This window comes from Brachionichthys hirsutus, unplaced genomic scaffold, assembly GCF_040956055.1.
Source record: "Brachionichthys hirsutus isolate HB-005 unplaced genomic scaffold, CSIRO-AGI_Bhir_v1 contig_441, whole genome shotgun sequence".
Taxonomy (NCBI): domain Eukaryota; kingdom Metazoa; phylum Chordata; class Actinopteri; order Lophiiformes; family Brachionichthyidae; genus Brachionichthys; species Brachionichthys hirsutus.
Window position 1 is genome coordinate 58,026 of NW_027180559.1, and position 13,549 is coordinate 71,574.

General features: G+C 43.5%; 2 protein-coding genes and 1 non-coding gene across 3 annotated transcripts; 2 read left to right on the forward strand and 1 right to left on the reverse strand.

Moving 5' to 3' along the window:
* Window positions 1-235: 235 nt before the first annotated feature.
* On the reverse strand, window positions 236-1,395 carry LOC137915957 (prolactin-releasing peptide-like). Its single transcript, XM_068759080.1, has 2 exons — window positions 1,233-1,395; window positions 236-432 (listed from the first exon to the last, which is right to left on the reverse strand). Exons 1-2 carry the CDS (start codon window positions 1,393-1,395, stop codon window positions 236-238), a joined length of 360 nt encoding a protein of 119 aa, XP_068615181.1.
* Window positions 1,396-3,995: 2,600 nt separating this feature from the next.
* On the forward strand, window positions 3,996-4,068 carry trnar-ccg (transfer RNA arginine (anticodon CCG)). The gene has a single exon. It is a non-coding gene; the product is annotated as a tRNA-Arg (tRNA).
* A 1,016-nt stretch (window positions 4,069-5,084) lies between these two features.
* On the forward strand, window positions 5,085-12,813 carry LOC137915953 (ranBP-type and C3HC4-type zinc finger-containing protein 1-like). The gene is made up of 14 exons (XM_068759077.1): window positions 5,085-5,428; window positions 6,000-6,174; window positions 6,929-7,009; window positions 7,132-7,273; window positions 7,369-7,459; window positions 7,887-8,211; window positions 8,310-8,410; window positions 8,516-8,686; window positions 10,171-10,331; window positions 10,417-10,528; window positions 10,702-10,881; window positions 10,961-11,059; window positions 11,343-11,486; window positions 11,758-12,813. The coding sequence occupies exons 1-14, from the start codon at window positions 5,156-5,158 to the stop codon at window positions 11,836-11,838; spliced, it is 2,136 nt and encodes a 711-aa protein (XP_068615178.1). The 5' UTR covers window positions 5,085-5,155; the 3' UTR covers window positions 11,839-12,813.
* Window positions 12,814-13,549: the final 736 nt, after the last annotated feature.

The window sequence follows — 13,549 nt, forward strand, 5'->3', positions numbered from 1 at the left end:
TTTGCCTGATGTGTACCTGCAATTAGAGGAAAGCTACAAGAAAAATGATGAGCAGATACAATCACAACATCTTGGTTTATTAGGCCTTATAATGCATTTTTATTTACAGAAATCGTTCAATAGAATCCTAAACATGGCCTAATAACAGACACGTATAGTTGGGCTAGAGCAAAAAGGGAAATGACCTCAATTAAGGTAAAAATGAAGACACTCTGAGGACAAGCTGCCACATTAGTCAATCCCTGTCCTCCCCTTGCAACATTTGTCCCAGGCTGTCCTTGTCTCTGAGGCTGTTAAGCAGCAGTGCCAACATTCTGATGACGGGCTGCATCCGACCGCGGCGCAGAGGTTCCACGCTATTGTGCCTCTTCCCAAAGCGTCCGATAGGTCTCACCCCACGCCCCACGTACCAGAATGGGTCGATCTCTGGACCTGGAAGCCACACAACACACCACAACAGCGGCATTAACAGAACACAGAAAGATTTTAGGATTCTTTAAAAGAAAATGTATGGCTAAAGGAAAAGGCAAAATAATGGGTCCATAAAATCAGACTCCACCCTAAACCTCAAAGTTTCATTTATCAAGTTATTTTTAGTGTTAACTTTGACTCTCATCTTCACACTTTGGTAGAAAAAGCAGGATTTTCAAAGAGTTGATACCTCCAGGTATGACATAATCAAATGATTAGTCTTACATCTAATTTTTACTTGCATTAAAATAAAATGCTGACTTCAATAACATACTCCCAGATTCATTGTTTTTTTTTAACTATTTGATACATGAAAATAAAATCAGACATATTATAATAATTATTAAAGTAATTAAATTAATTAAAATTCACTCTTTAATACAATTATTTAAAAGAGACAATCTAAAACAGCAACCATACTTGATGCACATTAAATTGTGACAAGGTAACAGACATACACAGACTGCATGGGAAAGTAAAAAGCGAGGATGGTACTTGTTTTGATTTAATTAAAGAGCAGTGAGTGTCTCTTTTGTAAAATAATAGTCAATACTCAAATGCAATAAATAGCCCCTTGATATTCAGAGAGGATTTTCAAACTAGCCTTTTGCCAACATAATTTTAAGAAGCAAAACCTTAAGAATAAATCTATTTTCCAGGTATATTTTATCTCCAAAACAACATCTCTATGAATTCATAATGAATAGTCACAAAAAAGACTGAATATGTTCCAATAAAGGTTAAATAAAACCAACACTTACTTCTATTGTCGACATTGTGAATGATGTGGAAGTCGTGCTCCACTGTGGTGCTGTGAGCACTGCTGAAGCTAAATGAGAGGAAGAGGAGCAGCGTCAGAGCTGCAAACAGCCAACGGCTCGTCAGGACGCAGAGCTGGACATCAGCCGCTCTCCCAGGCAGCATGCTGTGGAGTCGCCGGAGGCACTGCAGGGGACGGAGGGATATTGCTCAGGGAAGAATCGCCCACACAAGACTCACAAAAGAAAGATAGAAGCTGAAAGTTAAACATCAAACGTACAGTATGAGATTTAAGTCAGGTAAGATCGCCTTTAAAAAAAACACTATGTAGAAAATGTTTACTTTTTTGTAGGAACCAAACACAACATTATTTATAGGAGAATTAAATATACTTTGAAATAGTATTACGTCTTTAAAAACCTCACTGCTAGGAGCTGGATGCTCACACATGAAGATTTAAAAGCGCTGTTATTTGGGGTATTGTAGACTCATAAACATTGCAAAAAGGTCCATAAACTATTGTTATAGAAATACAGTATTCTTAGTTAATAAGTAACATTTACTCTATCGGTGATTTGACATGGCTGTGTCAGACCAAACAGTAGAACAATACAATTGCATGAATGCATAATTCCTCTTGCATCTACATCTATATTTGCAGGATAATAAAATAAAGTGATGAAGCGGACAACAAACAGCATCTTACCTTGAACTTCGGTAACGGGCTGAGGTCAAGCTGGCCGAGGTCTGAAGTTGTTTTTCTGGAGCAGGTGTGCTCCAGCCTATATATCCACGCTGCTCATGTGGATGATGAATCGAGAACGTGATCCCAGACCACAGGATGCATCACCCCTCCTCCTCCCACTCTTTGAACGCCACTCGGGAGAACGGAGGTTTGCTCGTGGCGCTTTCTCCTGGTGTCAGTCACGCAACAGCGCAGTCCATCAAGAAGTCAATGGCGTGCAGACAACTTTAAATTAGTGAACATGGGGAAACCCAGCACCTCGAGCAGGCCTGCCAGACACTGACCCGTGACTGTGGTGGGCGGGGGGGTTTTATTAACCTTTCATCAATCAGTTTGATTACGAGGTACGAGGCAGGACAAGATCAACTCAAGCCCCAAAAAAAACTAAACTAAATGCATGTCTAAACTAAACCACACTTTTACAAATTTCTTTGCCTCCAAATACCAAACATAAATCCAAAGAGCTCCCTGCAGCTACTGGCACTCCGCTGGGTATAATTCTAAATCAGTAATAGCAGAATGTTATTGTGAGACAGATTTAAAAGCAAAGATAGCTTTGAATATACTGTCAGTGCATGTGAATTCCCACGACGCCACCAGTACATTCACTAAAAGAGGTGATGAATCACACATAAGTCGCTGGTGCGATGAGGCATTTGCACAACAAATGTATTTGGATGTAAAGTTGCCTTGGGAACTAAATTGATTTCTGTGAAGGTCAAGATGCTATGTAAGAGCAGTCAGCAGTGCCTAATATGAACGTGATATTTATTTATTTTAAACGGGTGAACACATTTTTCCACATGTACAATATCAGAATTTAAAACTGCAAAGCAGAAACTTTTGAACCGAATGAAGTCAGCCATAGCTTCATCCTATGCTGAGATCAGGTGGCGTGATGGCCAAAAATAATGAGAAGGAAACTACCTGAGGAGGTGTAATCATGCTGCAGCGTAGAAGAAGCTGACATGATTTATGATAGGAGTCCTTATTAGAAAACAGGATTTTGCGAACACTCTGAGACACAGTTCAGTTCATCCCTGTTTGGGTTAAATCTGGGCCAATCACAAATAAACTCAGAGACAGTTGAAAGACAGTATTTTATCATTTCAGCAGACACAAACTATTGTTTGTCTGTCGCTCATTCACAACTTTCGATCCATAATCCATATTGTCTTTGGTCTTTTAATTATCCCAGTCTTAACAAATCTACCTTCGGCTACAAATAAAGTAACCTTGAACATTGAACTCACTAAATGTCCACATCTGATTCTAATATTAGGTCGGGGCTTTCTACAGTTCATTCTATGTTTTTTGAACAATACTGGAGCTGGTTGGTTCCTCCTCTTCACCTTGACGTCACGATGTCATCAGCGCCTGATTGAATGGCTTCATCTCGCCTGCGTCATCTGCATGAGTACGAATGGAGGTCAGACCTTCTGCGTCTACGCTGAGTGAATGAAATGTTTGAGAGACGAGAGGACACGTAAAAATCATTCCCTTTGCATCCATGATGTTCATCTAATAAGTATTCATTCATAAATTAATGGAACGATCTTACTATCTACTATAGTGTTCATAGACGGTTGATATTATTTTGGCATGAGGCCTTTTTTATAGGGATGTGGTATTGATCTAAAAAACTCGGCTTGCAGCAGAGTGATTAAAGGAACCAGCTAAGCTTCTAAATCTTTCCTCTTACACGCTACAGGATATTTTCTTAATTGCCTCATAATTCTTGACCTACAGATTACGTGGGCTGAGATATTCATCAATCATGTTTGCTTGAATCTCTTTCTTAAAAACATAAATAACATCAGCAGTCAGTAATAAAGCTATTTCCTGTTGCCATTTAATTTAATTCAGGAATGAATGGTTTAAAAAAAAAAAATAAGGATTGCAATGTTTAAAAATACCAACCAGATCTTGCAATGGCTGCAATGGTGGGAAATGCTTTGTGACATAAAGGGGTTAATAAATCATGGAGATCACTGTGAGATTATAACACAGCATTCGTCTGGGCCCAGTGGCCTAATGGACAAGGCATCAGCCTCCGGAGCTGGGAATTGTGGGTTCAAGTCCCACCTGGGTCTCTGCTCTCCTTTACTTTAGAAACAAATGAAATCCAATGATTTAAAATGCTTCACTGAAACAAAATCTATTATAAATGCAGGCTGCTACTAAACTGCTGGGTTGTAATACACATATGTAGGTCTGGACTTGTTAACATTTTGCTGAGAGATGAATCATCTTAAACTGAATCCAGTCAATTCTTTGTTTTTGCTCTTCGTGATTTGCTGGTTTATAATTGCTAATTAAATATAAAAGACTTTGGGAGTCTCCTAAAACATATTTAAATATATATACCAGTAGATAGTTATTATATATATCCAGTATACCGTAATAAACGATCTGTGGTGGGGGTAAAAAAAAAATCTAGAACTATGGGGTGTTACATAATTAAGCAATTTTCCCAGAAGATTTTTCTTTTTTTATGAATAACAGCTGTTGTAAGCAAGCTTTTAACGTTGCTGGGGGTGGATATGGGACTTTCGATGCTGATATACTCCTAAATACATCATAAATATTCAGTCTGATAATATCAGAGACAGATTTGAGCAGAACAGTTATGGAAAAAGAAAGCTTTGCTGCCTCTTTGTGGCTGAATATTTGCGCACACGCTGAATACAATATGACATTTATATATATATATATATACATACACGCAAATATATATATATGTATATACGGGGAACACAGTTGCGTGAAATGAATAGAATAACAAAAAGAAAATTGACACGAAGTAAATCAAACTAATCTGTCCTAAGATAATTAAAGCATCCACAACATAGCCTACGTCATCCGACAAGCCACGCGCATGCGCAATACAACGTGAGAGCAGCCGCAGCAGCGCCGAACCATTTATCAGCCTCGGCGCTAACATGGATCTTCCGAACGACCCCGCCGCTGCTTCGGGGCCCCGGAGACTCCGGAGACTCTGAAGGAAGCGACGCCATAGCGGGAAGGGGGGAGAAGTGAAACCCCGAGAGGGGGAAGGGGGGACTTTATCAAAGTCGTTCCAGAGTTGACGGGAGATACGCACTTTGCTTCCTGCTTGTTAAATAACCATGGAGGACACGATAATGTAGAAGACGAGCAGAGAAAGTTTTAGGACGTTTCATGTCGTTGACTTCGGGAGGCGACGCGCCGGAGCGGAGCTCCTCCGCCGCCGCGCTGCTCGCTCCCCAGGAGGCCCCGCAGTCTCAGCTCGGCTGCCACACCGTCCTCATGTCGGTTCGGGTGTCGGTGTGTCATTCCGGTATTCGGCCGCTGTGTCTTCCCGGAGCCGGTGGCGGCGGCGACTCCCTCCGCCTGCAGCTCAGAATGGACCCGGGGAAGTCCGGGGAATTCCGGCTGTCGCTGCAGGACAGCGGCGGGACCGGCCGGAGTGCGGTGAGTTCACGCATGCGCAGCAGAGAGCAGAGATCATTCAGTAGTCAGTGGAAGGATTGGTGACAAAGTCAAAGTTACAAAGAGACATATTATTAGTAGTAATAATATTATTAGTAGTAGTATAGTAGTAGTATTATAGCAGTTAACTGCATTTTAATAGAGAAAAAGAGAGGTCATTATTACTTTATGTGCACACAACTTTTATTTAAACTATTAAAAGGAATTAGGCAGATGATATATTTTTTATCATTTGGTTATTTTCATTAGCACGTTCACTTTGACAGCTGTTCCCGATGTAGGGCCCTGTCCAGTTCTCATATGACACATTTGTACACTAAGAATGGGCATTTTTAAGCAAAAAACTCTTAATTACTTAGCCGATATTTGTTTTATAGAATTGAATAACTGTTTAAAATCAGTGCCCTTCCTTATTGGACACTCACTGAAGAAAAACAAGGCATTGATGAGTTTCTGTACCAGGTGCCGAGGGATAACACAACCCATAATTCATCCCCGATTCCTTCTTCCTCCCTCATCTCTTCGTCTTCTCGCTGTTCTTGCCTTTTCCCAGACCATCGCTGAGTTCGATTTGGGGGCAGTAAACTATGAGGTGAAGTCACCAACGTGCCATGAACTGAGTTTGGCGGCGCCTCCACATGACCGCATCAGCTTCAACTTCCTCTCTGAGCGGGAGGCTCAGGAGTGGGCGACGGTGGTGATGTCATCGCTGAGGGAAGCGCAAAGAGGTCAGGCTCCGCCTCCAGACCAGCAAACCTGCAGGGGTCGTCGGTTCTCCGTTGCCGTTTCCTCCGAACTGAGCGAGTCGTCCCGAAATTCTTTTTACTTCCGACTTATTTGAACAGAAGACTTTTTCATTGCGTTGCGGGACGCTGCTTAACGGCGCCGTCTTTTTATTTTTTTTTAAAGCTTCAGACGGAACGTCGGCGAATTGCTCCGTGTTCTCTCTGTTGAACGCTAGTAATTGTTTATAACAACAAAGGTTGTGTTTAAACGAGTTTCAAAAGCAAGTGCGTGATCGGCGAATTATCAACTATGGATTGAGTATTTTCTCTCTATAGTAGTGGAGAGACAATCCTCCACTGAGGATATCTTTGTTTTGAGGTTGGGAATGAATGTTTGGCATGAAGGCGGAACACGCTGTCGATCAATTCTAGCATTTCGGCAAACACAGAAACCATTTTGTTTCCAGAGACGCACGCAAACTGGATGAACAGTCACACTTGACGCCGTTGTGCCCGCTCAGCGCTGCTGTGTTTCCTCCGTGGCCCTTCCTTATAATGCAACAGCGCGATCATTTACTGCAAATGAGCTAAGAATGGAAACGGCAACGACGAAAACACACGAAGGATCAAACGGAAACGTTCACTTTGCCTTTTTCTGTTCTGTTAAAGCAGCAGCAGCAGCAGCAATATAAAAGCTAGCGGGAAAACCGAAAGGTTCCAGTTTACAATTAAACGTATTTTTCTCTCTCATTGACAGTTGCCCCGAAAGATTTTGGTCAACCACGCCCCCCCGTTGATGGCCTCCGTCTTCAGAGCACCTGGTCCTTGCAGCAGACAGGTGTGTGCACTAGCCGGTTTATTCCCCCGGCTCCTCTTGTGAGACGTCACGTGACTGATTTGCTCACCGGCCCCTCTACCCGTTTCTTTCAACGCTGCGTCCCGGCCTTCATCCGCACGTAGAGGAAACCTGCGTGGAGCTTTGCCGAGCCGTAGAAGCAGGCGACACGCAGTCGGCTTCCGTCTTCGCTGCCACGCTCGCCCGACAGCATGTCACTCTGAAGATCCAGCCCTCTGCCAGGGATAATAAAGACGCTGAAATCAGGTAGGAGTGCCCCAAAAAAGAATTGTGGTTGATGATCTGTAATTGTTTACTTTTAAAACGTAATATAAAGTAGGTTGTGTTCCGTTTTATCACAGCTTGGCTGTTGTCGTCGAGGATTCTTCTTCGTCCTGTTGTATTACCGTGAAGGTTTTTCCACGGGTGACGACTGCGGCACTGAAGCAGCAGGTCAGTCTGAAGCACGCTTCCCTTCATTCTGTTGCTCTAAATGTAAAGCTCCTGCTTTTATTTCAGAAATATTTTATGTGTTTTAGTGTGCCCCGTGTCCTGGAGCAAAATGACATCGTAGACGTTAGCTGGGTGTTAGCGCTGCAGCATAAACACGCAAAAGGAAGACATTAAATGAAGAGAAGGTTAACAGCACCCGTCCTGCTACTCTTGTTATTCAGGGGCCTCCAAGTTGGGCTTGGACATGCATAGAGGTAGAATGCTGTGGGCTCCTTCTTAAAGATATAAAAAGGGGGGTGGAGGACGGCCCAGAATCATGCGGTGGAGCCCCTTTAACAGTCTGTTCTAGGTCCGTACCGTACCGTGCAGAACGACAGCAGAGCACTCGCTCATTCTAACGCCGTTTCTCCGCTTCTCTTTCACTCAGATGTTTCTGGAGTATGGCTTCCACCCGTGGGTACAGCGCTGGGTAATCGGCCAGTGTCTGTGCGCTGACCAGCGCTCTCTGGCCTCGTACGGCGTCCATCAGGACGGCGACACGGCCTTTTTGTATCTCCTGTCAGCCCGGCACGCTCGCCTGACCTTACAGATGCTGCAGCAGGACCAGGAGAACGCCCTTCTTCTCGGTCATCCATCATCGTCTCTCCCGACTCCTCCCCTCCCCGCGGCCTCTACAAATGGCCTCGCAACCGTGGAGCAGAGGCCATACAGCACCCTGCCTCCCAAACCCCCTCCCAGAAGCCACAGTAAGGGTAAGGGGTACTCGTGGGCCAACGGCGAAGGATTATTCGTTGCAGGCGCTTATCGGGCCGCTTATGAGAGACGTCTGCTTTCTCATGAAACGTTTCAGGTGGGTCAGAGAGAGGGAACGTGAGTGAGTTAGGAGATCTCATCCGCCTGGATATGCCCCAACTCAAACAGGCACTGGGCGCCATCGCAGCCTCCACCCAGGTAACAGACTGCGGCCACTTTGATATGTTTTACCCACATTTTGAAACATGTCTGACAACAACTGAAAGAGGATGGAAAGGGTTAAAGAGCCATTCTGTGCCTTAGGGTTGGCCATGCCCCTCTTGCACTTACATTAATAAGCCGACGCGTCCGGGCTGTGAGATCTGCAGCACAAACCGCCCTGAGAACTACGTCATTCCAGGGGGATACCGTCCAGACGCCGTGGAGTTCCAGCGAATCCAGCAGGAGAAGGAGTCCATCAGACAGTACCAGCAGGTACGCAGCACACACTCCTACCTGTACTGCGCCACACCCACACTACACACGCTATTCATGTATACATACTTAGTTAAACCTCACTTTTACATGCAGTTTTGTGGCAATTTTGTAAAAAGTTTCAGCAGCAAATTGGGAATAATACCAAGGAGAGAGAAGGAAGTTGGCATCCGATTATAAACCTACAAGCTCTCTCAGATTGACTCTCTTCTCTTTTGTCTCTGTTTTTTTAAAGGAGAAAGGGAGAAGAGAGGTGCTGAGGAGTGCAAACAAGTCAATCCTGTATAACCTGGACCAGGACAGCTGAACGCAGAGACACAAGCACACACACACACACACACAGACACACACACACACACACACACCATGTTTATGTGTGTTTCCTCGTTTGAAATTGCAGCCATATTTCTGATGCACTCACCAAACACTTCCCTTTTAAATACAGTAACTCATCAAAGGCTTTGTCTGTATGAGCATCTATTTGCTTGAATTGGTCGCATCTGAAGGATTTGGGTGTAGCTTTTGACAGAATGTAGGTTAACAAGCACATCTGGACTAAACAGATGAACTTTTTTAAGCCTTGTTAATGCCAAATAGTCACAACAGGGGGTCGCAGAGGTGCATCATGGTCTGCACGGTGTTTACACGTCTGTGAGATCCTGCACGAGACCTGTTGATTCTATGTTTCAAGACATTACTGACATTTTTAAGTTTCAAAAAAAAAATAACCAAACATTCTTAAATCTCCAGATTACCCGGCCGAGATGGGCCCAATTTTGCCTATTCAGTATCACAAAGCTGTTTTCCGGCTGGTTTTCTCTGTTCGGTTTTTTACTGCTTCCTTTATTCTGTCAGAGGTGGAATAACATTTACATAATTAAAATTCTGCAATAATCGTCATTACGTAGTTTAGTGTGTTTTCAAACACACCGAAAAGCCTGCACAAATGGAGCTATTCATTTTTTTTTTTAAACAATCTTGTTCTTTCTTTATTGTATTTGACACTTTGTTTGAACTCAGGATCCTGCGGCATTGCGGCCGCTGTATTTATAGAGCACTGAGCATTGATCTAGTCCTCTGAAGTAGGTCTGCTGGTTGCCACGGTGAAGAGCGAGCCTCCTTCTAATCTTCTGCCGTGGTACAAACTCCTGGCAACACATGATAGTCAAACTGGAGCGAGGAATGATGAAAGACGCTGGTTAATTGTGATCTCTGCTGGGTGTTATTTTCAGGAACTTCTGAGGAGCAGAGGTTTCCACTTCATTGAATGTATTGGCCTGATTGTTAATTTTGCACTGTTATTTGTGTTTTTTAAAAGAAATCAGAATAAAGTCTTTATATACAATGTGTGTGGCCGCTCATGTCTGTGCAAATACATCCATTTCTTATATATATATAATCAATTTCACTCTGCCCCTGTAAGACAAGTAGAAGAGAAAAGGTTTAATGCATATCCCCTCCCAACACATCATCCCATGTGCCAGGCAAGGGAAGAGGAGCGCAAGGAGAACTTTGCCCAGCTGATGATGATCGACAGCCAGGACCTGCTGCCGAACCCAGAGCCTGTGGACTGCAGGATCTGCTACGTCGACCTCAAGCCGGGAGAGGGGGTCCTCCTGAGGGAGTGTCTCCACTGCTTCTGCAGGTAAAGATTCAGCAAGTGGTGGGTGAGAAGCGTTTCTCGTGATTCAGACCTGCCTTTAGCCGCGTGTCGGTGTGCTCCTGCCCAGAGAGTGTTTACGTTCGGTCGTCATGCTGAGTGAGGAGCCGGAGGTGTCCTGTCCTTACCGAGATGAGACGTACTCCTGCACGTGCTCCCTGCAGGAGAGGGAGATCAGAGCTGTGAGTGAAACCCAACGCAAGCAGTAATGAGATACTGTACCTCTCTTGGGTAGCTTCCCCAGGCGCTAAATGTCATGTGAAAACCTGATCCCACCCGGACAGCTGATGTATTTTCTTGCATAACCTGTCAGCAGTATTATTGGGTGAACTATTCCTATTCCTATTCTGTGTAGTTGGTGTCCGCCGAGGAGTACGAGCGCTGGCTGCAGAGAGGTCTGTCGGTGGCAGAGTCCCGATGTGAGGGCAGCTACCACTGTGCAACGCCAGACTGTATGGGCTGGTGTGTTTACGAGGACACGGTCAATGTCTTCCATTGCCCCGTCTGCAGGAAACCAAACTGTCTGATCTGCAAAGTATGAAAGACTTTCATCGGTGTTCACTGAAATAATCCCAGCATTTCTGCTTTTGTATCCTAACTGTTGTCTTCTTCAGTCTATCCATGAGGGAATGAACTGCAAACAATACCAAGACGATCTTGCGTCCCGTGCTATAAACGACTCTGCTGCCAGGAGGACAACACACCTGCTCAAGGTGAACCGTAACTGACGCCGATGTGCCCCTAATAGAGACCAGCGGCTTTATTTATCTCAACTTCAGATGGTGCCAGGGGGTCTGATTTGGATTCACTGCCCAAACTGGGCCTTTACACTTCACGTGCAAAACATGCAGTCGATAAACAAACTCGACAGAAACAAAATATGCACGTCTGTACATAAACTCTGTCCCATGTGTGTGACTATTTTGGACGATGTGATAATATCCAGAACAAATAAGTGGCGACATCGTTGTCTTCAACCTATTCTCTCCCTCGCAGACTCTTGTGCAGTCAGGAGAGGCGATGCACTGTCCCCAGTGCGGCATCATTGTGCAGAAGAGGGATGGATGCGATTGGCTTCGCTGCACCGTCTGCCACACTGAGATCTGCTGGGTGACCAGAGGGCCCCGCTGGGGGCCAAAGGTATGAAATCCTTCTTTCCCATCATATCTTCACCGCAATCAGGATTTTTTTTTTAATATGATGTGTCTGTGATCTACATCTGCGTAATGAAAGAACAGCTAATTCCCCTTTTGGTGGATTTGTTATAAGTGATTAGGTAGACTCTATAAAGAAAGAATATTCATCCACGGTTCAACTCGCCTTTTTCTCCACCACAGCGTGCAGCCAGGCCACCTCTGGTGATTAAACGTTATTCAAAAGTTTGACGTGTCTTACTCTGATTCCTTTAAAGGGTCCCGGGGACACCAGCGGAGGATGTCGCTGCAACGTCAATAACCAGAAATGCCATCCTAAATGCCAAAACTGCCACTGAAAGCCTCGGGTGTGGCAATAGCATCGAAGGAAATGGAAAAACTGAGCTTTAAATTCAGACTTCTCTGAAATTGTGACAACAAGCCCAGTGTGCAGATAAAGGTGCATTTAAGCCAAAACAGACCGGAGACATTCTTAACTTCCTTTCAGCCATGAGAGTTTGTCTTTCACAATCACGGACAAGCAGGCTGTGGGTTAACTAAGACAGTACTGGGTTTAATTACTGCATTTGAATATAATATTTATTGATGGGATTGTTATCATTACGCAGGGAGAGGAGCTCCTTTTGGTCCACGTGGTGCTTTAATTTAATGTCTGCACTGCGTGTGTCCAATGCAGGTTTGTTAATTATACTTTGCTAGGAAGCATTAGATTAAACTGAAGTGGCCTTATTCTCTTGCACAAAGGCTGCAGCAGAGCGTTTGTGGCGACGTTTGCCAGGAAATATGCAAATCTCTGAAATAAATCGAACAGATTTATAGAATTTATTTTGTTATATATATTTTTATTTCTTTCAGTGTGTAAATCTTGCACATCTTGATGCGAAAGATGTCCCGGACATGTAGAGCCGAGACTCTTTGCATCGATCTCATACTTCTGTATTTGACAGGATGTGGTACTGCTAACCTTTGGCCTTGGTATTGTGCGATGGCATTATCAATACATGGCAGCGTATTGATTAATACTTGAACAACTTGGTATCAATAGTAATATTGTGAATATTTTCAAGTTCATCGCTGCATGAATATTATTGTAATACGGGAATGCAAGTGCACACGTGTACTGTATGAGAAATGACCACAGTCAGAGCACCAACCATTCACTCTGTCACCCAAAGTAAAAAGATTATCACCCTCAACCGCACTACGGCACTGACAAGCCAAGAATAACTCTTTAATGTTACTTGTTGTCAAATATCAGCGCTGTGTTTCTGATGCATCCTGTGCCTTCGATTTTAATAAATGCTCTCTAAACACTCTGACTTCTGTGATTTAACATTCGTCAGCTGCTAACTCAGAATTAAAATGAAATAAAAATGAATTACAAATCATTTGTTACCACAACAGTGATGGTCCAGCCATTTTTCAATGCACTTTTTAAATGTTTTGTTTTTCAACCATCATAAAAGCTGCTGATGTTTTAGCCGGTCTGGTCGTCTGCAAGATCTTGAAGTGGAGAACATATATTTCATTATGTGCAACTACCGTATTGGCCCGAATATAACACGACCCCGGATATAATACGACCCCCTCTTTTTCAAGACTCAAGTTTGAGAAAATACTTTTTGAACACCAATTTCAATTTTTGTACAGAAAATAATTCCAGTACATCTGAAACAAATGATTATAACAATAAATTCGAGAGAAAAAGCATGTTATTTTTCCACATTCAAATCATGCAAAAACTGTCTCACATCTTAATATCTGAACATTTAAATATGTGAACTAAAGTGCAATCACATTTGTAAATGAATGGCTTCTGGTTTTTAAAATGTAAATAAACCAATCTACTGTGATAAAACAACAAAATTGCAATAACTGCATGAACCATCAAAGTGAAGTATAACTGGGGAGATCGTTGTTCTCCAGCGCCTCCGGGGTTAACTTCCAGACCACGCTGGGGACGAAGGCTGAAGCGCAGCAACACAAGATGGACGCCGGCCAGACGTGCTGAATCACTGAAGCTGCTTTATTTTACTTGCACTGTTAAAC